This window comes from Diabrotica virgifera, chromosome 1, assembly GCF_917563875.1.
Source record: "Diabrotica virgifera virgifera chromosome 1, PGI_DIABVI_V3a".
Lineage (NCBI taxonomy): Eukaryota > Metazoa > Arthropoda > Insecta > Coleoptera > Chrysomelidae > Diabrotica > Diabrotica virgifera.
The window spans coordinates 64,544,924-64,570,884 of NC_065443.1; the positions used below are offsets into that span (position 1 = coordinate 64,544,924).

General features: G+C 33.1%; 1 protein-coding gene across 2 annotated transcripts in view; it reads left to right on the forward strand.

The window, feature by feature from the left end:
* Positions 1-25,961, forward strand: part of LOC114330029 (transmembrane protein 132E) — a 260,229-nt gene that overhangs the window by 43,846 nt on the left and 190,422 nt on the right. For both annotated transcript variants that reach the window (XR_003652410.2, XM_028279327.2), the window contains exons 2-3: positions 11,428-11,700; positions 15,282-15,541. Coding sequence is in view for 1 of the 2 variants with exons in the window: in XM_028279327.2 (XP_028135128.1) it covers positions 11,428-11,700; positions 15,282-15,541 (533 nt within the window). In the remaining variant the exon portion in view is untranslated. The remainder of the gene's footprint in view (positions 1-11,427; positions 11,701-15,281; positions 15,542-25,961) is intronic.

The following is a 25,961-nucleotide window of genomic DNA, read 5'->3' on the forward strand; positions in this document are numbered from 1 at the left end:
CTAAATTATTCTTTATATGCAAAAAATTTGAATGAATTTTAAATTAATTAGTTTTCAAATAAGTACATTTACCAGCTATACGCTGTGAGCTCGTACGTAGAGGGGATATTTACAAATTAGCGAGCGCCAGTAGTGACAAGTCTGTAAACCTTTACCGGAAATTTGACATAAATGTCAAAGTGATTAATTTACAATTAAAATTAAAAACATTAATTATAAAAAATATTAGTTGGTCAAAGCTGTGGTATATATTTTTACCTTAAATATACTTACGTTTTAAATACTGAATTTAATTTTTTTTAATGTTCCGTAATATGTAATTATAAATTAATCTATTAATCTTAGCGCCATCTACACGATAATTGTGAAAGTATTCGAAGTAAGAAATTGATATTTTATCAATGGAACGTCAAAATGATTAGCAAAATCTTAAAGAAATCGATTACAGTTTAATTACTTTTTTGCGTTGTAAATATTAAGCGATAACAATTAAATAATAAATTTAAAAATTACCGGTGAAAGTTGAATTAGTAGTCCGCTAGGAGCGACACCAGCGAAGCTCAGAGCGTATAGTCGTAACGTAATTGTGGTAACCATAGTTTTACTTAGGTTGTTATTTGTCAACTTAACAGTATTTAACTAGTTATTTAAATTTAATGCCCTGTGGCGTTATTTTTCAAAATAACGCCCAAGGGCATTATATCATACTTAACTGACTTCGAAATCATGTCATTATTTGTCAAATAATATACCAGTCGGACATTAAATATACGTCGGATAGCCAAACATATAATACGATGTTACTAATAATTAATCTCAGAGGGATTCGGGTTTTTTACAATGAAAATTACAATATTGGATGGAACTGTGTATTTCGTTTTTACCACACAAAAGTCGATCGATAACTAAATAAAAGCAAAAGCTACTGTCTATATGTTCTATTCACATCTGCAAAACATTAAATATATAAGAAACGGTCAGAAGACCAAGCACCACTCTAAATAGGTCACTGGTTTATCTAACAGGGCTCTCGAGATGGCATATGCCGCTGGTTGACCATACACATTCCACAGCCACCCTCCAGAGACGCAGCGTAAGGGGTTGGTTTGTTACAGTCTCCCCCCTGGCCTCGAGCTCGTTAGAGGAGGGGCCAGCAGAAGATGCAGTTTTCTTCCTGGGGCATCTTTGTCTTGGCACTACAGGCGTAGGAGCACCACATTTATCGGAGCTAACCGTTCCGATATCACAGCAGTTTTATCCGGATCAACTTCCACGACGTTCACTTGTTGATACTTCGATTGCAAGTCTGTGGTAAATCCATTGCAAGTCTATGGTATCCGCGGTAAAATATACGAGTCACTAGTCACAGCGTTTAAACGTTGATAATCTATGCAAAGTCTCGTTTCATCTTTTTTCCACACTATTACTACCGGCACGGCCAAAGCACTTTCGTATTCATAGATGTCTTCCCCCAAGGCCCATCCAAATCGGTCCCAAGCACTTCTCTCTTGGCAGGTGACACTCGATATGATAGCAGTGCATTTGGTGAGCTATTTCCCGTATTAGCATAGCTGGCAGGCTCTCCCCCCATTCTGAAGGTATTCTTCCATATTATTTCGTTGGGTCGAGCTCATTCATAATCTAGAGCTATATCTACGGAAGAGAAATCTATCGAGGATGCTTCCGTATGGCTACTACACGCTGGGCAGTTTGCTCTAATGAATCCCGGTTTACCACAACCGTAACAAGTTAACGGCTTTTTTAGGCTATTGCGCGGGGAATTCGAAGTAGTTCCTCCGACGGTAGCACTAACCATACGCGAAGAACTCGCAATTTCTTTCGAAGTCGTAGGTCGATCACGTAATTTTCGACACTCATCCTGAGAATGACCGGGAACACGACAATAGCTACATCGCGACCGTTTTTCGTACAATTGTCGATTGTGGGGGGCTTTGTCCTCCTTACTTAGCACAAGATTTCTCAAATATATCTTCAACTTCTCTTGCTGCTGTAAGCAGCTCAGTAAAAGTGGAAACGGAATCTCGAGAAATCTTTTCTCTAATCTCTTTATATGGTAAACCATACACCATATCTAGCTGAGCTTCTTCTGTAAGGCTGCCTGGTTCTAATTGCGCGAGAACATCCCTACATCGGCCAACGAAGATGTCCACTGTGGTTTTTCCGTCTTTCTTCGGCACATAGCTCGCAATACACACGATATGCCGGTTTTTTCGGACCTACGTAATTCTGAATATACGAACAAGTTCCTCTCATGTCGAAATAGTATCTTTAACACCTTGATACCATTTTTCCGCGAAATCATCGAAAATCATCGCGATTCCCCGAAATACATTTTCGTCAGACACTAATGCACAATCTTTATACCTATATTTCTACGGCCCGTATCGAGTTGTGATAGAGTCTTCTACCTCTAACGTAAACTAAGTATTGATTAGTCTTCTCTCCAGTGTCTGGGTATTGACCAATACAGATTCCTTTTATTTTAACTTTCCAGCATCGCCAATATTTATTTTTCGCATAATGTGCTAAAATATGTGGTGCGGGAATCAAGGACAAGGTGTAAGGACTACCGCAAATATCATTAATTATTGTGATGAGGTATAAGTTAAGTGTTTTCTTAAGATAGATTAAATAGTTTTATTTTATACCTTATTTTATTATTCCGGCAATTTAGGCTGGCGATCCTTTGGTTTTCTATCTAGCTCTTGAGCTGCCAAAAAGTGTAAGAAGATAGCTATTATTTATATTTCTCCTAGACTAGTCCACTACTCGCATCCTATTTATTCTTCTACATCAACTAAATTTAGGGGACTGTTGTTTTTTGGGATTATATTGGTGCCATTCCTTCTTCTTTTTCTTAATCCCATGACGGTTATCGATCGTTGGATATTATATTGGCTACCATATTCGCTATCGTGACTTTATTGACAGCAGCTCTGAATAACGTAATAATAATAATAATGAACATCAGTTCATTCATAATGAACATCAGTTCATCTATTCATAAAACAGAGAATTTGACATATTTATCTCAAATATGTAAGCACGCATGGGACAATGAACATAGAGTTCAGTGGAAAGATTCAAGTGTAGTTCTGAAAGAATCAGATGGCAAAAAGAGAAAAATCAAAGAAGCGGCTCTAATTGTGTTAAATGAAACCAATTGTGTCGCAAATTCCTCGATATAATGCAGTGGGATGTGGTTACCCATATTAAAAGAGGAAATTAATAGAAAGAAAATACCACGATTAGTGCCTAAGTCAATAACATATCGAAGATGCATAATTTATATTTTAGTATTATTTATATGTATATTTATTTATTATTACTATTATATTTTAAAATAACATACATATAAAATAGAGTTTAGTGTTAATTTTGAGAGTAAACTGAATAAAAGACCAAATATTTACCATGTCGGGATAGTATCATGAGGTTTTTACCTGGGTTTTCCTCGTGATTTACTACGGAATCACTAACACGAGAATTTTACTGTCACCATTGCGTGTGGTTTTCTTTTTAAAGACAAATCACATTCTATGATTTTTGCGACGGATATTCTTAAGTTAAAGTTGATTTCATGTAATCGAACTATCTTTCAATAAAGTGGTCCCAGGAACACAACTCATAAATATTGGCAATATCATTTTTTTAAAGTCGTCTACTTTAAAATGTATATTATGTCCGAAGTGCCGATATGAACGAGATATCAAATTAAATTATTAGAAGAACCTTTTTTACTAAGCAGCTTAAACAAAATTTATTTAATTTATTAATATTTTGTATTTCAAAAACGACTTCCAAAGTGGAAGTCGAAACGTCAATAAATTTCATTTTCAACTTAAATTGTGGCTTATTTCCCAATAAAATAGTTAAGTGAATAACGATGTAGTCGATTTTCCATACCATCGCCTTAGATTTTTTAGCCCAGATGTTCTTCTTCTACCAGGGACACGTTTACCTTGGATCTTACCCTAAATAATAACATTTACAAGATCATAAAATGTCTTCTTCTTGACCTCATAAAATGTTTGACGTCCATGAGAAATAGTTTAATCCAAGTGTTTAGTTCAAGAATATATTTTCCCGATGTACGTGTATCATTACTAATTCATCTTTGAAAATGTATGTTTTCCGAGTATGCATATGTATACTTTTTAAATAATTTATCATCCAAATCCTGTTGCAGCGTGTTAAATAAACATGTTCTCGCTTTGCATCATCTCTTTTCAGATAATACCGTTAAAATAAAGCAAAAACAAAAAGTGTGAATAAGAACGGCGTTCAAAATGAAAAGGTTCAGATAAAAAATCTTGGGCGTATTTGATACGTGACAAGGTGAAGCGAAAAATTTTATTTATTGATGAGACTTACGTGACGGAACAAGTCGGAAAATTTTTAGGTCGAAACTTTTAACGTTTCTAGGGCTTCCGCTAAGATTTCCTCAGATCGATATCGAATAGTAATAAAAAACTTGAAAGGAAATAGCATGGAGAAAGGTCTGCAAAAAGTATATGGTTTTCGCAAAAGAAAAGCAGTAACGCAATGACAAAAGAATTGCTCACGCAAGTTGCATTTGTCGTATCTGGATTACTTATCACTTATCATTATTTTCCTATTTGACATTATGCTACGGCTAAATTCTTCATTATATTATAATTCAGCTGAAAAAATATTTTTCATCGGTTTATTATTTCTGTCTATATAGATACATATTTTATACTAAATAATGGGCCAACTTAGAAATAAATCTCAGATAATAATAATTATTAAACTATACAACAATTGTTGCGATTGTAACAAAATATAAGTAGTCCATTGTAAAGTACTTTGTTGCATTTTTAAAGGACTCAATTTTATTTTTTTAATGTGTAGGGTGGGTTAGTATAAGCTTAAGCTTGTGGGGCCACCCTTGTCCCCCGGCCGACATCTTGGAAAAAGTGGTGCAAAGGGTTTTCTCGCTATATCTCGTAAATTAGCAACCCTACAGAAAATTGTATATGACATTAATTGTAGCAAATTAAATTGTCTACACATTTTTTGTATTCCTTTTGCTTTTCGCAAAATGGAAAATAAAAAGTTAATAAAAAAAATCAACAAAAACAACTAAAAATTCTTGAACAAATTTTGTTTTGGGTCTTGAAAATTTTGTTCTGGTTATTTTACAATAAAATGACATTAAACCAATTTTATCGAGGTTTTTTCAACGAATGATCTCCACTGTGTCCTCTACACAAAAAGGGAGACATGATGGTGTGTGATAATTATTATAGAGGCATCACTCTACTCAATATGGCATACAGGGTGTTAGTAAATAAGTATGAAAAATTTTAAGGGCTGAAAATTTTAAGGGCTACAAGAAAAATTAGTACCAGTTTGCTCTATAAACATATGTCCGCAAATGCTTAGTTTCGGAGATACGGGGTGTTGAAATTTTTATTTCAAACTGCCAATTTATTTATTGCTCTAAGACCAGTTAAGCTATGAAAATGAAATTTAGTGAGTTTTAGGATGAAGTTTTTACGAATTTTTTGACATACAATTTAGAATTTTGTATTCATCATTGGCGCGCCTACGGGCAATGATCTGAATTTTTTTTAAGAGAAAAATAGTACGCCACTGAGATATTTCAAATTAAAAATTATTTTTAAATTCCACGTCTAATTTATGATAAAAAACTTTTCTTGCCTTTTTTTCATATGATGCACCGTTTTTATGCAGAAAAACAAAACATCTTGGCGCGTATTTCTCATTTCTTAATACATCATCAAGAACTATCCAATATAATAATACTAAACTAGAACAATAACAGAAAATATTACTAATAAGATTTTAACTAGGTGCAAAGCTGCAAGAAATGTTTAAAATGATATCCTTTACAGATAACAGAAGAATTTTATATTCATCATTGGCACGCGTACGGGTATTGGTCTGAATTTTTTGAAGAAAAAAATAGTACGCCCCTGAGATATGTCAAGCTAAAAATCATTTTTGAATTCCTCGTTCAATTTACGACAAAAAATCTTTCTTTCCTTTTTTCCATACGAGGCGCTGTTTTTATACAAAAAAATAAAACATCTTAATGCTCACAAATTATTCGAGGTAGATTCCATATGGATAGAAACTTATTTCAAATACCTACTTTGTAAACGGTAAGATGTTTTATTTTTTTGCATAAAAACGGCGCCTCATATGAAAAAAAAGACAAGAACGATTGCCTAAAAACGGCGCCTCATATGAAAAAAAGACAAGAACGATTTTTTATCGTAAATTGAAAGAGGAATTCAAAAATGGTTTGTTAATTTTACATATCTCAGTGGCGTACTATTTTTTTCTTTAAAAAATTCAGGCCATTACCCGTACGCGTGCCAATTGTGAATATAAAATTACTCTGTCACCTCTAAAGGAGGTAATTTTGAACGTTTGTTGTAGCCTTGCACATAGTTAAAATCTTTATAGAAATATTTTCTGTTATTGTTCTAGTTTGGTATTATTATATTTTTATATTGGAGAATTCTTGATAATGTACATATCACGAAATAAAAAATACGCGCGAAGATGTTTTATTTTTTTGCATAAAAATAGTGCACCATGTGAAAAAAAGACAAGAAAGGTTCTTTATCATAAATTAGACGTGGAATTTAAAAATAATTTCTAATTCGAAATATCTCAGTGGCGTACTATTTTTTTCTTTAAAATAATTCAGACCATTGCCCGTAGGCGCGCCAATGATTAATACAAAATTCTTAATTGTATGTCATAAAATTCGTAATAACTACCTCCTAAAACTCACCAAATTTAATTTTCATAGCTCAACTGGTCTTAGAGCAATAAATAAATTGGCAGTTTGAAATAAAAATTTCAACACCCCGTATCTCCGAAACTAAGCATTTGCGGACATATGTTTATAGAGCAATAATTAATTAATTAATGGCATTAATTTTTCATGTAGAATTAGCCCTTAAAATTTTTTATACTTATTTACTAACACCCTGTATAAAGTGTTGTCCAACGCATTGTACAAAAGACTCCTCCCCTATGCCGAACAAACAGTGGGAGGATATCAGTGCGGTTTCCGTTCTAATAAATCAACAACAGACCAGATATTTACAGTAAGGCAGAACGTTGAAAAACCCTAGAGTTCGGCGTCGACACCCACCACATATTCGTGGACTTCAAAGCCGCATACGACTCAGTTAACACGTTGACGGACAGTGCCTCAAATGTATAAGCAAGTGTTGTGACACTATATGTATTTTGCAAAGTAGAATAGGGAAAAATGTCTGTAGACGTTGTGTCACATTACATCAATGGAAATTAGACGTCTATGGACGTTCTGTCCGTCAATGTGTTAATAGAGGTAAACTTCTACTTGCTATGGTAGAATTTCAAATACCGCTTCATCTTGTCCAATTAACTGAACTTACACTCACAGGAGCAGAGAGCATGGTATAAATCCAAAACGATTTCTCAAGACCCTTCCATTGCAAAAATAGACTAAGACAGGGTGATGGACTATCGTGTCTCTTATTTAACCTGGCATTAGAAAAAATAATTCGAGAGTGCCAGATTAATACGAATGGTACTATCTTTAACAAATCAGCACAAATTGTCGGATACGCAGATGACGTAGACATCATAGGTAGATCTAAAGAATCTCTGATTGAAGCATTTCGGTCGTTAAGAGCAACGGCACAGAGAATGGGACTAACTATAAATGTTCAAAAGAACAAATATATTCCGGTGGTGTGTGTTGACGGAATTAATTAAAAATAAGTGTAACAATGAACAGTAATATATTTATTTATTTATATATTTATTAACACCTTTATATGATTCCGAAAATGACAAAGTCCTTCTGTCAAAGAAGTTTTCTATTTCTAGCCCCAAAAATATATAATCATATCCCCAATGATATGAAAAATACTAAGAATGTTCTTCTATTTAAAAAGAAATTAAAATCATTTCTGATGGAACAAACAAGAAATTTTTGTGACATCATTATAGTAGCTTAAATTTACATACATTAAAAAACTAAAAAAAATAAATGAAACTCCAGAGTCACTACCAATTTTTATACCTATATTTCAAATTTTATATTGTTTTAAACTGATTTATTTTGTTTATTATTTTTATCATATTTAATAAAACATGCGTATATACACCATTCTTCAAAAATATTACTAACTAATTGAGCCATACATAATTGTTTAAAAAAAATTAATTATTCGTGTTTTATTGTTAAACTAAATATTTATTTTATTGTTTTCATTATATTATTTATTCTACGTATCATATTTACTAAAACATAACTGTGTATTTACAATTAAAAAAAACGTACCTATCTATTTATTGTATTATATTATATTGTATTATGTTGCTATTTATGTTATTTATGTTATTTACGTTAATATGTTATTTTTTATTATTTTATATCATATTTACCGAAACAGGTGTATCCACACCTCTCGGAGACTTTCGGGTTAATTTATTCACTTTAGCTGTAAATATCTAAAAAGATTGTACCTATTATTGTTGAATAAATTATTATTATTATTATTATTTATTTTGGGTAAACAAACTTGTTTTGCTTATATCTCGAAAGGGTATTGTTAGCGAGAGCGAGGGTGTGTCTGAATCGTTCGCATGCTGTGTAGACACTGACTTGCCGGACCACCAACTATTATCTCAACTGGTTTGCGGTTTTGTGATAATAGCCAGAAGGTCCATAAATTACTGCATCTGCCTTTTAAAAGATGAGAACCTCTTTGTATTTTAAGAAGTTGACATGAAGAGTGTGGCAATCTGGCATCGTAATCAATTAGTGTTTCCTTGAAAAAAACATTAATTTTATACAATCTGTTTAGGGATACATTTTCGTTTCTCGAAATCAGGCCCTTGTTGGCATATGGTTTGTATATTACATGTGAGTTTTAAATGACTAATGTTGTTTCGTTTTGAGAAAAGTTATTAAAAATTAAGAAAATAAAATTAGCAAAAATAGTAATTAAAGCGTATCGCTATAAATATATGTGTTGCACTAGGTCAAGCAACCCGACACCTACAAGAATAATAATTGACGACCTAGAACTGGAAGGTGTCGACCCCTTCATATACTTAGGCTCGCTGCTAACTAAAGATAACAATATCAGTGAAGAAATTAAAAGAAGAATAGTGCTCGCCAGTTACTATGGCTTAAGAAGACAGATGGCCTCAAAAATGCCTAGAAAAATTAAATTGACTGTCTATAAATCACTAATAAATAAGACCAGTGCTAACATATGGTTCAGAAACTTGGTCACTTACACAGAATGACCAAGACCTGCTCAAACGTTTTAAACGAAAAATCCTAAGAGGCATAAAAGAATAAGGTTTGTGGCGCAGGCGTTACAACTTTGAGTATAGAAGTTTTGGAGAACCTGACGTAAAATTCATTAAGGTAGCACACCTTAGATCAGAGATAAATGTGAAGAAGACCAGGATGAAACACAATTTGGCTTCAGAAATGGACTGGGAACCCGGGACGCACTCTTTGCACTAAATGTGTTATTGCAGAAATGCCGAGATCAAAGGAAAGACTTCTTTGCTGTATTTATTGACTATGAGAAGGCCTTTGATCGAGTACAACATCACAAATTAATTAAAATATTAAAGGATAAAGGAGTTGATAGTCAAGATGTGCGAATCATAGAAAAATTATACTGGCGTCAAACAGCGACAGCTTGCATAAATGGAAAATCAACAGAAATATGCAAAATACAAAGAGGTGTCAGACAGGGTTGTATACTGTCCCCACTGTTGTTCAATTTGTATTCAGATAGAATATTTAAGGAAGCGCTGCATAATTTGGAATGGGGTGTGAAGGTTAATGGAATTCTGATAAATTCAATCAGATATGCAGACGATACAGTTATTTTAAGTGATGATATGAATGGATTACAACACCTTTTAAATGCCATTGACACAGTGGGAAGAGAGTTTGGCCTAAATATAAACTGTTCAAAAACAAAATACATGGTATTTAGCCGTTTGGCCCATCAAGATTCACGTTTATATGTTGATGGTCATATAATTCAAAGAGTACCCAGTTGTAAATATCTTGGTTGCCATATTACTGAACAACTAGATCCAGATAAAGAGATAAAATGTAGAATCGAGATAGCCCGCACGACATTTTTAAAAATGAGGTGATTCTTCTGTAATGATACCTTGCAACTTCAACTTCGAAACCGCATGATTAAATGCTACATTTGGTCAGTCCTCTTGTATGGTGTCGAAGCATGGACATTAAAAATATCCACCATTAACCGTTTGGAGGCCTTTGAAATGTGGCTGCACAGACGTATTCTGAAAATACCATGGACGGCTATGCTGACAAATGTGGCAGTCCTTAAGAGAGCAAATGCTACCCGCGAGCTGCTTGATAACATCAAATATAGAAAGATGGCCTATTTTGGACACGTAGTAAGGGGAGACCGGTATAATATTCTTCAACTTATTATGATGGGTAAAATCGAAGGACGCAGAGGAATTGGTAGAAAGCAGGCCTCTTGGTTGAAGAATATCCGAGAGTGGACAGGAATAAAGAAAGCAGAACACCTATTTAGAATAGCTCGAGACAGAGACAGTTTCGCCATGTTAATCGCCAACGTCAAGGGGACTTGATAGGGCACGTTAAGAAGAAGAAGCACACCTCAGATGGATAGGTCATGTAATCAGATGAGAGGAAGATGCCATAGTCAGAAAAGTTGTTGATCGAAGAGGGCCGATAGGACAACGAACAAGAGGAAGACCGAGACTTAGGTACCAAGACAACCTAGAAAATGATTTAAAATCTATTGGAATTAGAGAGAAGAGTTGCCAGAGATAGGGGAGTTGCGAATGGAGGATTGTTCTGAAGAAGGCTTTGGCTCATACAGAGTTGTAACGCCACTGATGATGATGATCTCCACTACAAATTTGTTTAATTTTATTAAGTTGGTTCTTGAATACTCGTAAGAATACGATAAAAACGAACCATGGTCTTAGTTTTCTATTATAAATTTTTTTTGTTCATAACTACCATTGTAAATCAATGTATCAATCGACAGAGCTAAAGTTTCCAGTATTTTATAAATGCTAGAATAAAGTGTGTTGCGAACTTTGAGAAAAAATCAGTTTGATTGGTACACCCGGTATACAATGACATTTAACCTGTCTAGCAACAGCATTATTCCAGCGATATTCTTAAAGAATAAGCCATAACATATTAAAAAAATCACTCAAATCGGACAACAGGTTTAGGAAATTCCAGAAATCAAAAATAATGTAAAATGTCCCAGTTCAAGTACCAGAAAATCCAACCCATATTATCCAAGTGACTTTGAATAGTTTAGTGACTATACTAATAATATTGTTTTGTTTCAGGTTATACATCATGTGTAAATGTTCATTTCGAAAACAAAGATGGTGGTTTCTTCATAAAGCAGCAAACCCGACAACACTTTTTAACACCTGCAAATTCAGAAACGCCACCTAATGCAGCGCCCGGGGAAGGAGTTCCTCTCTCCGTTGATAAGTTCACAGTATTCCAAAGATCGCAGCCGATATCGGTCCGAGCAACTTATGGCCCGTTTAGTACCAAGCAGACAGTACCGGCCAAGTACATCGTTCCAGATCCGTTGCCTGTAAATACCTCAGGTAAGTTTGACAGCTCAAATGATTGTAAGGTTTAATACTAGTCAGAAGGTTTTATCAACAACTGTTAGGGTCAAGTAGCAAGTGTACTTTATAACGTATTGTTTAACTGGAACCAAATAATTTGACAGAAACTGAGATACTAGGTATCCAAGGAAACAGTTGCTGAACATAGTCAGAGGTTCGCTAGTCTTCTGTTTGGTATGATGAAACCAATTATTACAATATGATTCTCCCTTTAACAAGAGATTGTTTTTTCTTTAGTTTTTCAGAAAATGATTTAATATCTATTGTCTATTGGAATGTGTTGAATGATATGGATTTATCCAACAAAAATTTTTAATAGGATAATACTTTATAGAGAATTGCCAAGTGTAGTCAGTGAGAACCTCTTTCTTTAAATGAGCACGTATGAGACATAGTTACACACCTTGTATACATGCAAAAAGTAAATCCTCAGGGAACATGAGATTCTCGGAAGGTTACGCCTTGTGCGTGGCGACGGTACCTCTATGACCCTCAAGTTACCTCCATCCTTTTCTAATCGCAGACATAACGTTGGGGAAGCTTTACTTGTTTTTGATCTTGGATGCCCTGGGAAATGGGGCAACCGAGAGACCTTTCTGCGGTGATGCCATTTTAGTAGGAGTGACGTTATGAGTATTTTTCCTTAGTTTACCTTTCATTTTATGAATCCTCTAGACTCTAGAATTCTCCAAATGTGCGGCCGTCAAGTGAGCCAGTGACCTTGGTTTTTGGTCTTGATCACTGGCTCTCCGCATTGGAGTTTTGTTTTATTTGCTTGCTTCGGCTTCCTTCCATCTGGAGGGTTTGACCACCAAGCCCGTGCCTAATGCTGCGAGAGCTACTTAACCTAGGGAGTTTGGCATACATTCATGTGTTTTGGATTTTTCTTCTCCTAAACCTAACTATCCTATTTTATTAACCCATTTTAATTACATCATTTGCCAGGTCCAGTGCAATACCATCCCATCGAGTTCCATTTTCTACCATGTGACGACTACCTTTTCATGTATCTTTCTTAACTCTTCAGAGTGATGATTTATGACCTTCGCAGATCGTATAAAAATAAAAATCCTACGAGGTACTTCTTCTTCTTCAGGTGCCATCTCCGCTACGGATGTTGGAAATCATCATAGCTATTTTAATTTTTGAGGCAGTAACTCTAAATAGTTGTTTTGAGCTACATTCAAACCATTCTCGCAGGTTCTTCAGCCATGAAATTCGTCTTCTTCCGATGCTTCTTCGGCCATCTATCTTTCCTTGCATTATGAGTCGCAGGATGCCATACTTCTCGCCCCGCATCACATATCCGAGATACTGTAGTTTTCTTTCTTTAATTGTAAGTTCAACTTCCTTCTCTTTACCTATTCTTCTTAGTACTTCGTTGTTCGTAACTCTATCTACCCAGGAAACCCTCATAATTCTTCTATTGGTCCACATTTCAAAGGCGTTAAGTCGTCTCATTGTCTCTACATTTAACGTCCATGATTCCACTCCATGGGATTCCACTCGTCAACTCGAAATGGGATCAAACAGCCGAAATACGATCTAGAATTGAAAAGGCCAGAGCAACATTTAACAACATGAAAAATATATTTACCCTTTCCGACATATCTCTCCCACTAAAAATACAGCTGCTAAAGTGCTATGTATTTCCAGTTTTGCTGTATGGCGCAGAGGCATGGACACTGACGGAAATATTAATGAGAAAGCTGGGGGCATTCGAAATGTGGGTGTATCGAAGTATCCTCAAAATATCCTGGACGATTCACACCACCAACGTAGACACAACTAAGAAACGGAAACTTGAATACCTCGGTCATATTATGAGACATGATAAATATCATATACTCCAACTGACAATACAGGGCAAAATAGAAAGCAAACGCGGACCCGGAAGAAGAAGACACTCATGGCTTCAAAACTTACGCCAATGGTTTGGACTAACATCGATTGACTTATTCAGAAACGCCGCAAACAAAATTAAAATTGCTATGATGATAGCCAACGTCCGCAACGGACAAGGCACATGAAGAAGAAGGAGTTACCATCATTAGGTATACTTTATCCGAGATAGGTTGAAGCTGTCTGGTATTCCTGCATGTGGTTACTCAGATGAATAGTGTTAAATATTGATGGATTCGACCGTTACTTGATGGAAGTTAATTTTATCTAACAATAAAACACTGAAAACGTTTGTTTTCTATACTTCCACAAAATTTATTACAACTATCTGACTACAGCTGTTTCGGCAGAGTGCCTTTCTCAAGTGATATAGTTTACAATGTGTTTGCCTTTTTAAGTCTTTAACTGAAGAGGTTGAGGAGTGGGGAGCTGTTTGTCTCGAGTTGGTCATTCAGAATTATATCTGTATTTTTCAGTTTATTAATTTCCATAGATTCTAAAAAAGATAGCTTAAGGCCCTTATTCTGAATATGCAGAATTTGAAACTCTTCATTGAAAGAATGATCTAGAATGGTGAAGTGCGTATGTAGAAGTTTCTGTTTTTCTATTGTTGAAAGCCCTTTTGTGTTCTGCTCTCCGTTTGTCAAAAGTTCTGCCAGTTTGACCGATGTACGTTTTCGGACAGTCACGACAAGTTAGTTTGTACACACCACTCTGTAGTTGTTTTCTCTTTCGGCTTTTATTGTTCTTAATATATTTGCTTAAGTTGTTGTTAGTTCTGAAAGCTGGTGTTATTCCTTTCTTTTTTATGTATCTGGCTATTTTTGTTGTTATCTTGCCAGTATAAATATGTAAGAGAGCAGAAGGTACTGGGTTCTTTCTGTGGTGGTGGATACACTAATTTCAGGGCTTTCTTATGGAGTTTTTGGTTTAAAATTTTGTTAACTGTTTGTTCGTTATAGCCGTGCGTTGTTTACTGCTATTTGTTTAATGATGTTTAGTTCTATCTCGAAGTTATTTCTTGTCATGGGAATTTCTGTCAGTCTATGTATCATGCTATGGTAGGCTGCTAATTTGTGTTGTGTAGGATGCGATGATGAATTGTGTATAGTTGTGTCAGTATGGGTAGGTTTATGATATACGGAGAACTCATGTTTGTTGTGTTGTCTGGTAATCATTACATCTAGAAAGTTGATGGAGTTATTCTGTTCTGTTTCTATTGTAAACTCAATATTACTATGAAGTGAATTAATGTATGATAGAAATTGGTCAAGTTGTCTGTTAGTTCCTGTAAAGCATACTAGTATATCATCCACGTATCTCCACCAATATAAGAACTGTTTAAATACGGGATGCCGAAACAGCTGTAGTCAGATAGTTGTAATAAATTTTGTGGAAGTATAGAAAACAAACGTTTTCAGTGTTTTATTGTTAGATAGTGTTAAATCTGTTTATCACCATTATTTTCGTCTTGTCTTTATTAATTTTAGGATCAACTTTAATGTGTACACAGTGTACACACAGAACACAGTGTAAATTTTAACACAGACTGTAGTATATTACATTTATGTATCCATTTTTTATTTGTATTGATTTAAATTTTACTTTTTTTCTACAATGAAATTCACTAAAATCCTATACTGTGTATCTTACAGGACCAAGTATTGATCTTCAAGACCAAGCAACTCACCACTTGGACATGTCGGCTCACATCGTTCGCAACGAAATACCCAGGGATTCCCCGGTACTACGGGTACTCTTTCACACCGGTACAGATCCTGGAGGCAGACGCCAAGTTCTTCTGGCTAGACATCACCAAAAGGTTTGCATCGTACTCCACGCTACTATGGGTACTAGAACATCTCTTCATGCTGCATGTAGTCCGGATGGAGAAGACGGAGTTTGTTTGGCTCAGGTAGGGAACTTTATATTATAATTTAATCATTATTGAAGTGAATACTGACTGGCTTCGGGGTGGTTTGAACCTGTAGGGATTGATTTGTTTAGTTTTTCCGAAATATAGTGCGATACAGTTTTCTATGATAAAATTAGATATATATTCAGAATTTTCGATTATTGACTGGGTTGGTGATGGTTTTAACTCTATAGGTGTTGATTAAATAAAATTAAGTAAAATTACTTTAAATTAGATAAAATAAAATTAGATAAAATTAATTAAATTAAATAAAATTGAATTCAATTTTTGCAAGTGCCACGCTCTTTTTTTTGTAACATAATCTAGAATTTAGATGTACATTATAAATCTGGTCTGTTAAGACCAATTAGCAATTTCAATATAACTCAATGTATTAAGAGAAATAAAAGCAGTTACACTCTTAGTACCCTTTCAGACTAAGACACTGGTGCCTGACACCGGTGTCCGACACCGGTGTCCGCCAAATTGCAGCAAAGCATTGTTTTAAATGAACGACTGCAGACAAGCCACTTTGAGTGTCTGGCTGATTTTAGTGGCTCACCAATGCTATGCTGCAATTGAACACCGGTGGCGGACGCTGGTGTCAGACACCAGTGTGTTAGTCTTAAAGGGTACTTACTGTTCCCAGTATTCTACCGCAATTCAGTACACTATACTTTAACCTCCCTTTAACCTTCTTTTTTGATGCAGCTTCTTTTTTAATATGTTTACATAAAAATTTTATGGGGGTTTTGTTCCTTTAAACCCCCCAAATATTTGTGTACGTTCCAATTAAACTAGTATTGTGGTTCCATTAGTTAAATACAGTGTGTTTAAAACTTTTTTGGCTCTTAGTATTTTTTTGATAAGCCTTGACCTTTTATCGAGATGTGGCTACTTTTTTAATGTTTCAAAATATATTTATACATAAGCTGAAAATACGAGCATTATCATAACGAAAACTTGTTTATTTACGTATTTAAATTCATAATAATGGAAAATTACTATTACGAAAAGTTGTTTAGAATTAAAAATTATGTTTAAATTTGCAATTATATCATTCTAATTTAAATGTTGTGAACTATAAAGATACTTTACTCAAAATTCATATTTTTTATATACCTCGTATAAAAATAATAAAATTTTATATGTGATGGTAGCATCATAAATCTTAGACCATGAAGAGCTTTTTATGAAGAATAACTTTTCTTCGTCAAATTAAAAATGCAAGAGTTATAAATGAAAATAATGATTTAAAATAGACCTTACTTTCGTTTTCAGCACCATCAAAACCTTAGGTTAGACGAAAATTAGCCATTCACCACACCGTGGTCAGTATCTTGAGAAATAAGTGTTATTTTAAAAGTGCCACTCGTCTATAAAGTCACATAACTTTTTTCTTATTGCATACTTTGACTTGAAATTTTCCAAAAAACGTCTTCATGAATTATATTTTATTCCTGTGTTGGTGAAAATTATAAACTAAAAAGTTTGTCACTCAACTTTTTTAAGTAAACATGAAACTAACGAAATCTGACGACAAAATGTTTTTAAAAATTAACAACTCCTCTTTTAATTTGTTTAAACAGTTTGAATAAAGCACATTGTTATTTAAATAGGTACTTCAAAGATGACACTGTAAAATTTTCAAAAGGAAATATTTACAGCGACCAAAGATACAGCGAGGTAAAGTCGAAAAATCATTAAAATTGATTTTTCGCATTTTTTGCATAAAATTTTATTTTTTAACATGTACCACCAAGTCTAGATAAAAATAAACTTCATATTCAGATTCAGCGGTATCGAAAATATAAAGAATCACCAAAATTGGTCATTCATTTTAAAGTTGATTTTCGTGGTCGGTATAATGTAATTTTAGGAGTTGCTACCGCTCGCCTAAAAATGTAACAGTCTATTTATCATTAAAGGGGAGGCGTATACTCGTACAAACCTTTGTTGTTATAGGCCAGGGTAATAAGACAAAAATATACCTTGTTCGTGACACTTCAACAGCCGGGTACTGAAGCGTTTTTTCGACAGGTAATACCTATAAGAACAAATTGTAATTATTTCCTGCGTAGGATCTGGCGGCCATTTTTATTTATAAACAATTTAGTGTCAAAAAACGGCCTTTTTCCTTTTTTTTCAAATTAATGGAAAACAGTAAAAACTATGGTTTTCTTAGTACAAACATCTTCGAGAGAATGGAAAAGCTTTAAAATGGCTTATTACAAAGTTTAATACACTCATTTATTGTTAATATAATTGCGAAAAAAGGTCGAAATTTCAAAAAAAATAATTTCCCAATAACTATTGTAAAAATAAGTATAGAGTTTTGAAAGTTTTGTCGAATGAGGTTTTTTTGGTGCTTAATACGTGACAAAAATTTCAAAGCGATTCATTCAATTGTTTAAATTTTATTCAAATTGTTTATCCCAGAGAGCTTTTTTTGCAATAACATAAGTCAGAAAATAATAATGTTAGAACCATTCTACAGGTCTCAAATGAAAGAGCATTAACTAAACTTTCAAATTGGTTTAAAAAAAGTGAATAAAAAATGCATTTATTAGTAATAAATAATTGCGCAAAAGTATCGTCAATTTTTCTTTTTTTGAATCCTTTAAACGTTTTGAATAACTTTTTTTAAAAAATCTATTTTTTACCGTTTTTTAGGTGCATAACTACCAAGTAATGTTATATAAATATATATTTTATTATATAAAAAATAAAAAGTTTATAAGGAAAAATTGAACATACTTTTGCATAATTATTTATTACTAATAAATGCATTTTTATTCACTTTTTTTAAACCAATTTGAAAGTTTAGCTCATGCTCTTTCATTTGACACATGTAGAATGGTTCTAACATTATTTTTTTCTGACTTATGTTATTGCAAAAAAAAAGCTTTCTGGGATAAACAATTTGAATAAAATTTAAACAATTAAATGAATCGCTTTGAAATTTTTGTCATATATTAAGCACCAAAGAACTCTCATTTTACAAAAATTTAAAAGCTCTGCACTTATTTTTTTTTTAATCCACAAGGAAGAACTTCCTGTAGTTGGATGTATACCATTAATTACAAGTGAAATTTAATAAAAAATTTTCTTCTTGGTAAAAGGTATATTAGTTTAAAAAGCCCTAAAGGGCTACAAACATATGAACAAAACGTTTTCGCTCTGTAACAAGAGCATCATCAGTGTTACCTAAAATAAGTATAACCAAATAACCACATTAATTAAGCAAATGTTAAAGTTAAAATGATGACCAAGCTAAAAGGAAAGTTTGGTTATACTTACAAGAACATGGTGAGCCAATCAAAAAATACAAAGGTCAAAGCCTTTCAAAAAACAGACAAAAGTCTTATATAAATGAAAACATCGAAAAATCCAAAGGATGGATAAAATTCCTAAGGATACGGCCCTAGGGCAACATATGACTCCCACACGTTGTAAGTGGGTCAAAAGGTAACTAGGTCATTCTGTTATAAGAGGTGGTTAGTCCTGTCGCCAGGGGGGTACAACGGCCTCCTGTATTCAGATGGACTTACCCAAGGTTTTTTTTATGTATTTTGACCTGTAGAACACGAATTTTTTGGGTAACAGTTGATCCGGATGTCGAGAAGATTGTTATAAACCAAGAAGTTGAGGAATCACATAACAGCGATTTCTGGCAAAACAAAACATTTTTTTGTATTTTTGGGGCCATTCTAACCAAAAAATGTTCCTACAAATTTTTTCGTAGGATGTATAGTTTTCGAGATAAACGCGGTTGAACTTTAAAAAAATCGAAAAATTGCAATTTTTTAACCCGAATAACTTTTGATTAAAAAATAAAATAGCAATTCTGCTTACTGCATTTAAAAGTTCAAGTCAAATTATATCGGTTTTAATTATTTGTATTGCTAAAAATGTATTATTTTATTGTTAAAAAAAGCTATAAACACCTAGTGCTTGAGTGATGTTTTTAATGATTTCTCATTTAAAATCGAACGAGTAGGTAGAAGAGGTAAAAGTGCAAGTGAGGCTATTTCTACGTAGCATGCATTAAAACGCATGTATTAGGCACGGGAAACACTATGTGTTTACAGCTTTTTTTAACAATCAAAAAATAAATTTTTAGCAATGCAAATATTCAAAACAGATATAATTTGACTCAAACTTTTAAAGGCGGTGAGCAGAATTGCTATTTTATTTTTTATTCAAAAGTTATTCGGGTTCAAAAATTGCAATTTTTCGATTTTTTGAAAGTTCAACCGCGTTTATCTCGAAAACTATGCATCCTACGAAAAAACTTGTAGGAACATTTTTTGGTTAGAATGACCCAGAAAATACAAAAAAATGTTTTGTTTTGCAAGAAATCGCTGTTATGTAACTCCTCAACTTCTTTGTTTATAACAATCTTATCGACATCCGGATCAACTGTTACCCAAAAAATTCGTGTTCTACGGGCCAAAATACATAAAAAAAACTTGGGTAAGTCCATCTGAATTAAGAAGGCCGTTGTACCCCCCTGGCGACAGGACTAGGTAGGCAACTAATAGATGAGACTTCAAAAGCGAATCTGTCTGATGTCAGGACGACAATTGTCAATGATTGAAGTTTTATGAAATTTTGGTTACGCAGCTACTAAATTTAAAGTTATTTATGGTACAAGCAATGACAACAGCTAACATCAGTGTGTTGGAATTATAAAATTACAAGAACTTAGTGCGGATAAATTATTTAAGATTTATAAAATAATAGGCGAATTTGAAATTCCAAAATCATCAATGAAGTGTATATAAATTGATGAAGTGAAGATAGGCAAACCAAAATACATGTGGCATGTTTTGCGGTTTGTGTTAAAATTAGATAATTAATATGTGTGAACCAACACAAATGATGGTTGATAAAAAAGGCTGCATGAAGATGAGACAGGTGAATAGGGGTTGTGATATCAAATGCTGAGGAATATTGTAAATGCAAAAAAAACTTTTTTATAGTTAATAGGATATAGATGGATTCATCAACACCAATTTAAATGACTGAAAAGGTTGTTTTAAAGCTTAGTCCGAATTTCTTTATTCTGTCCTTTTATGTAAAATAACATCTAGGGCAAAGAAAAATTAATAAAATTGGATAAAAGTATCTAAGCTATGTCCAACGTGAGGTCAGATGAAGTTAGGTGTTGAGTAAAATTATTGAGTAAATGTGGAAAATTTTTTAAAAATGTGTTTAGTTTGATTAAATTAAAAGGTAAAACAGAATAAAAGAACGGTTGATAGATAAATGACGTTGGGGATAAAAATTTTTTTGATATCACAATTATGACAATTAATGATGATAATTATTGAGAGACTGGGAACTCAAGAGACCCAACGACCAAACAAACCTGATTATGTGAGTAGAAGGTGGGCTGATACAATAACTTGATGTGAGAAATTTGATTGAAATATTGTATGTATTGTTGGATGAATGAGTTGAGAAAGTGAAATGGTTATGATTGGACACTAAACGAAGACCAGGTTGGCAAAGATGATGTAAAGAGTATGGGAGAGATACTGACTAGATATAGTTGTGCAAAAGTTGTGACAAATAGATGTTGTAAATATCGTTAAAATGAATTATTTGGGAGAAAAATCATTTTAACTTTAACATTTGCTTAATTAATGTGGTTATACTTATTTTAGGTAACACTGATGATGCTCTTGTTACAGAGCGAAAACATTTTGTTCATATGTTTGTAGCCCTTTAGGGCTTTTTAAACTAATATACATTTTACCAAGAAGAATATTTTTTATTAAATTCCACTTATTTTTTTTACTTATTCTTATTTTTACTTATACTTATTTTATTTACAATAGATTTCGACCTTTTTCGCAATTATATTAACAATAAATGAGTGTATTAAACTAAGTAATACGCCATTTTAAAGCTTTTTCCATTCTCTCGAAGATGTTTGTACTACGAAAACCATAAGTCACACTGTTTTCCATTAATTTGCAAAAAAAGGAAAAAAGATCGTTTTTTGACACTAAATTGTTTATAAATAAAAATGACCGCCAGATCCTACGCAGGAAATAGTTACAATTTGTTCTTACAGTTATTACCTGTCGAAAAAACGCTTCAGTACCCTGGCTGTTAAAGTGTCATGGAAAAAACCTTATTACCCTGTACTATTAATACATTATTGCTTTCAAAATATGTATACTCAAATTGTATTTTTTAAACGCTTTTATTTAGTTCAATAGTTTGCGTCAAATCTTTAGACGTTAATTTGACTGTCTTTTCTCCAATGCAAATGAATGAAAATTTGCAGACATATGCATTCGCGGGAACAATACACGAATAGTCAATAATTTTTTTTATAAACTAAGTTATCAATCGAAGCAGCGCAGAAAACGACAATAAATATCGCCTCCGTACCACCAGATTGACAGCAGGTGGAATACTTTCTTTGGTTACAAATTGAGAATGTTTATACATTTTTAATTTTTTTATGTTTATCAATTGTTTAAATAAAAAAAACGATTTTTATGGAAAATGCTTAAATTCTCTTGTTTTTTACAAGGTCAAAACTTGATATTTTTACGGATTGTAGCTAATGATATGAACTATACATAATTGTACTTTTTACGTTAATTGTTTACGTTATGCTTCATAAATAAACAATAAAGTTTCAATTGTTTTGCCGATTCCGACTATTTTTCATGTTAGCACATCTAACATATTTTAATAAACATGACGATATATTTTAATGTTTGAAAAGTGTAAGACTAAAAAGTAAAAAATAAAAAAATATGAAAAAAAAATTTTTAAGAAACGCTTTTCTTTAGTTACGAGTGACTAAAATTAAAAATATTATAAAAAAAATCAATTAAAAACCAAAAAATAAAAGAAAAATTGAAAAAATCTAACACATTCGTTAAAGAAAAGCTTGGGGCGAAAACCGTTTAATCGATGAAGACGCGCCACGCTTATCTTTGACGAATGTGTTAGATTTTTTCAATTTTTCTTTTATTTTTTGGGTTTTAATTGATTTTTTTATAATATTTTTAATTTTAGTCACACGTAACTAAAGAAAAGCGTTTCTTAAAAAATTTTTTTCATATTTTTTTATTAAACATCTTATTTATTTTAAATAATAATTAAATTCACTATAAAATGTCATTTATATTTTATTAATAGCTAATTTAAAATTTAGTTTGATATTCACGAAGTGTCAAACTTAAATGTAATATATAGGTCTGGATCCCGCGTATGAAAAAAAAGTTGATTAATAGCAAGCTGAAAATTTGTTAATAGCTTAAGGGTGTCTAGTCGGACAAGCTTTGATATATGGGAACACCAGAACAGGGGAAGTTTTAATTGTGGAACAGGTTAAAAATTTGGAACGGTCGGACCACGAAAACGGCACATGTATTTTGTCCGACAGAAGAGTAACCTCTATTTTTTCATATTATCACGTTATAATTTTTGTGATATACACGAGCGTGACACCCTCAAAAAAGCGCTTAGTTTTGGAGATACTGACCACAAAGGGATGAATGGCTAATTTTATTCATACTTTATATTTTCGAGGGTGCTGAAAACGAAAATGAAGTTTATTTTGAATTTTATGTGGGGGAACATTGTCAAAATCGCCATTTTAACCTAAAAATAAAAAAAAAATCACGTTCTTTACGTTTACCTCGCTACAACTCTGTTCCATTTTAATATTTTTTTCTGAAATTTTTACACTATATAGCTGTAACATTTCTGAAGACAAAAGTATCTGCCTCAAGTTTTTATTCTTATGATAAAGGTTATGAATTTTTCAAAGAAAAAGGTGCGGATTTGTGCATTGCAAAGTTTAATCGCAAAAGTTGTGTGACGAAGTTTAAAATTTAGCTTCTCAGTCACGTTTATTTTAAAGTAAAGAGTACAAAGAAGTTTTCTGGTAAGTTTTAGATCAAAATGTTTTATAGAAAAAAAAATAGTGCAACTTTTAATGTCAACATTAGAAATCGCCAATATAACGCTTATTTTTTGAGGGACAGACAATCTAGGTCTATTTTCTCACATTTAGTACTATCCTTGGATTATAAGCTTTCATTTGACACCTCATTTGTCATTTTACCTAGTATAATGACGGAGAAGTAAACGTTGTTATTCTATTATTCTTGTAGGTACATTTAACATTGATTGAAATTATGAAAGAAATATATAGAAAACAGCATGGCAACACTGTGACCCACAAACATAAAAAATTCAGCCACATTCAGCTGTGCGTTACATAGGGTACTTTAATATCCAAGATGTCCCAAATATGTGGTGGATTCGACAAATATTCAAAATATCTCGATAAACACTGGCTTATCGAAAAAGTACTAAGAGGCCAAAAAGTTTTAAAAACATTTTGTTTAACTAATGGTACCACAATAATAATTTAATTGGAAGGCACGCAGGAGTTTGGGGGGGTTTAAGGGAACAAAACCCCATAAATTTTTTTTGGGGTGCAAAAATCTCACTATAATTTCTTTTTAAGATGTTCCTGTCATAAGATTGCCACATGTCTATTTTCAATAAAAAATCTCTAATAATTTTCGATATATTGGAAAAAATCGATTTTCATTTTGTAACTTCAACGGGCTGTAACTTTTTTTAAGTGCACATTTGTACTAAGGTAAGTTAGGTTCAATCAAACATTATTGGGCCCCAGAATATGTGATTTAATTTATGACCTGCATTTTTGTTACACCCTTTATATCAGTGTATTGGTTGGTTTCAATGTTGTTATAATGTATTTATTTCCTATCCTTTTTGAAACGTCAAATTCCTGTTAAAAATTCAGCTACATTTGTTGTTTGAAACATTTTTTTTATACGGCCTAAATAGATTCTTTGTAATACGATATTTTCAGCTGCCCCCTCTACAAGGCGGGAGAGTCTGGGATAGCAGTGTCAAACTTTTTTGCATCTTTTTGGCGTCACAAAATTGACATTCTCGTCAATTTTGACGCATTTTTGATCTACAAGTGATACTTCAAACATAAAGGCAAAAATAGGGTGCTCAATTAATTTTTATGCAGATTTTCTCTTGAACAACTAGGTTGATGACAATCTCTCTGTATAATTTTAATGTAAGAAATTTTAAACAATGATTCTTAAAATAGAATTTTCACTCAAATGGGTACTCTCTACATGTAATTTGTTAGAGTTAGTTGAGTTTGGATGATATTATTAAGACTACATTGGACAAAGAATATTCCCAAAGCAACATAAGGTTGTGTCAACCTATTTCGTGGCTTCTCATTTAAAATTAACTATCGATTCCAAAGTTATCGAAGCTTTCACGCATAATTTTATATTAATTCACCCGAGCTGTAACAGACCTTTTCGATAAAGACTGAGAAGGCAAAGAAACACATTAACTGAAGTGTGTTGCCATTATTGATTCAAGTTTCACACGCAACGTTAAAGTGGCACACAATGGTCATTTCGGCTAATCTACTGATAACGATATGAAACGCGAGTGGGTTGTTGGACGCTAAAAAAGGAGGAAACGTCTCGGTAATCAAGACACAAGAAATAAGTCACGTTAAGGGTTGCCATTATGGATGGAATATACACTCACCGTCACAATTATTAGCCGCCCACCTTACATATTTCTTTCAATTTGCAGAAATTGGCAATCGTGGACTGTATTTTATGAAAAATACGGTGAAAACTCCCTTTAACGAAAATAACACAATAAAATGATTGAAAAAAAAGTCATTTATCAAGGCTTAGCAACAATCCAATGTTTAAAAATCGAATAAAACTCAAACATAGTTTTGAAAATCATAGTTTAATTTAAAAAGATATATGAGTGTTAATAATAGATGTTGCCGCCTCTGGCCCTTAGGACTTCTTGGAACCGGTTCCGCAATATATTCATGATATTTTAGATATCCGTTGGGGAATATTGTGCCACTCCTCTACTGGAGCCATCTTGACCTCTTTGAAGGATGTAACGGCTGGTGTTCTTGCTCTTACCCGTTTTTTTGAGGTTGTCCCACATGTGTTCAACTGGTTTAAAATCGGGACTGCGTGCCGGCCATGGTAAAACTTGAATCCCGACATCATTAAGGTACTCACGGTAGAAACCGACCGAATGTGATTTTTTTGGCCGAAGCCGAAGCCGATGCCGAAGTTCGGCCTGTAGGATACCTTCTGCCGAAGCCGAAGCCGAAGGTGACTAAAAATATATTATAAGTCGATGGTCGATGTTTTGCCATTAATATTTAGGTAGTCAGAACACCAGTAATTTTGAGTTTTAACAAATACAATAAAATTATTATAGTTTCTCAGAATTTTACTACGTGAGAAATATTTAAATGAAGATCTTTGAGACATCTTGGCCTATTGTTAAAATTTACACCCTACCTACTACCTGAAAGTTTGTAAAACCTTTTAGT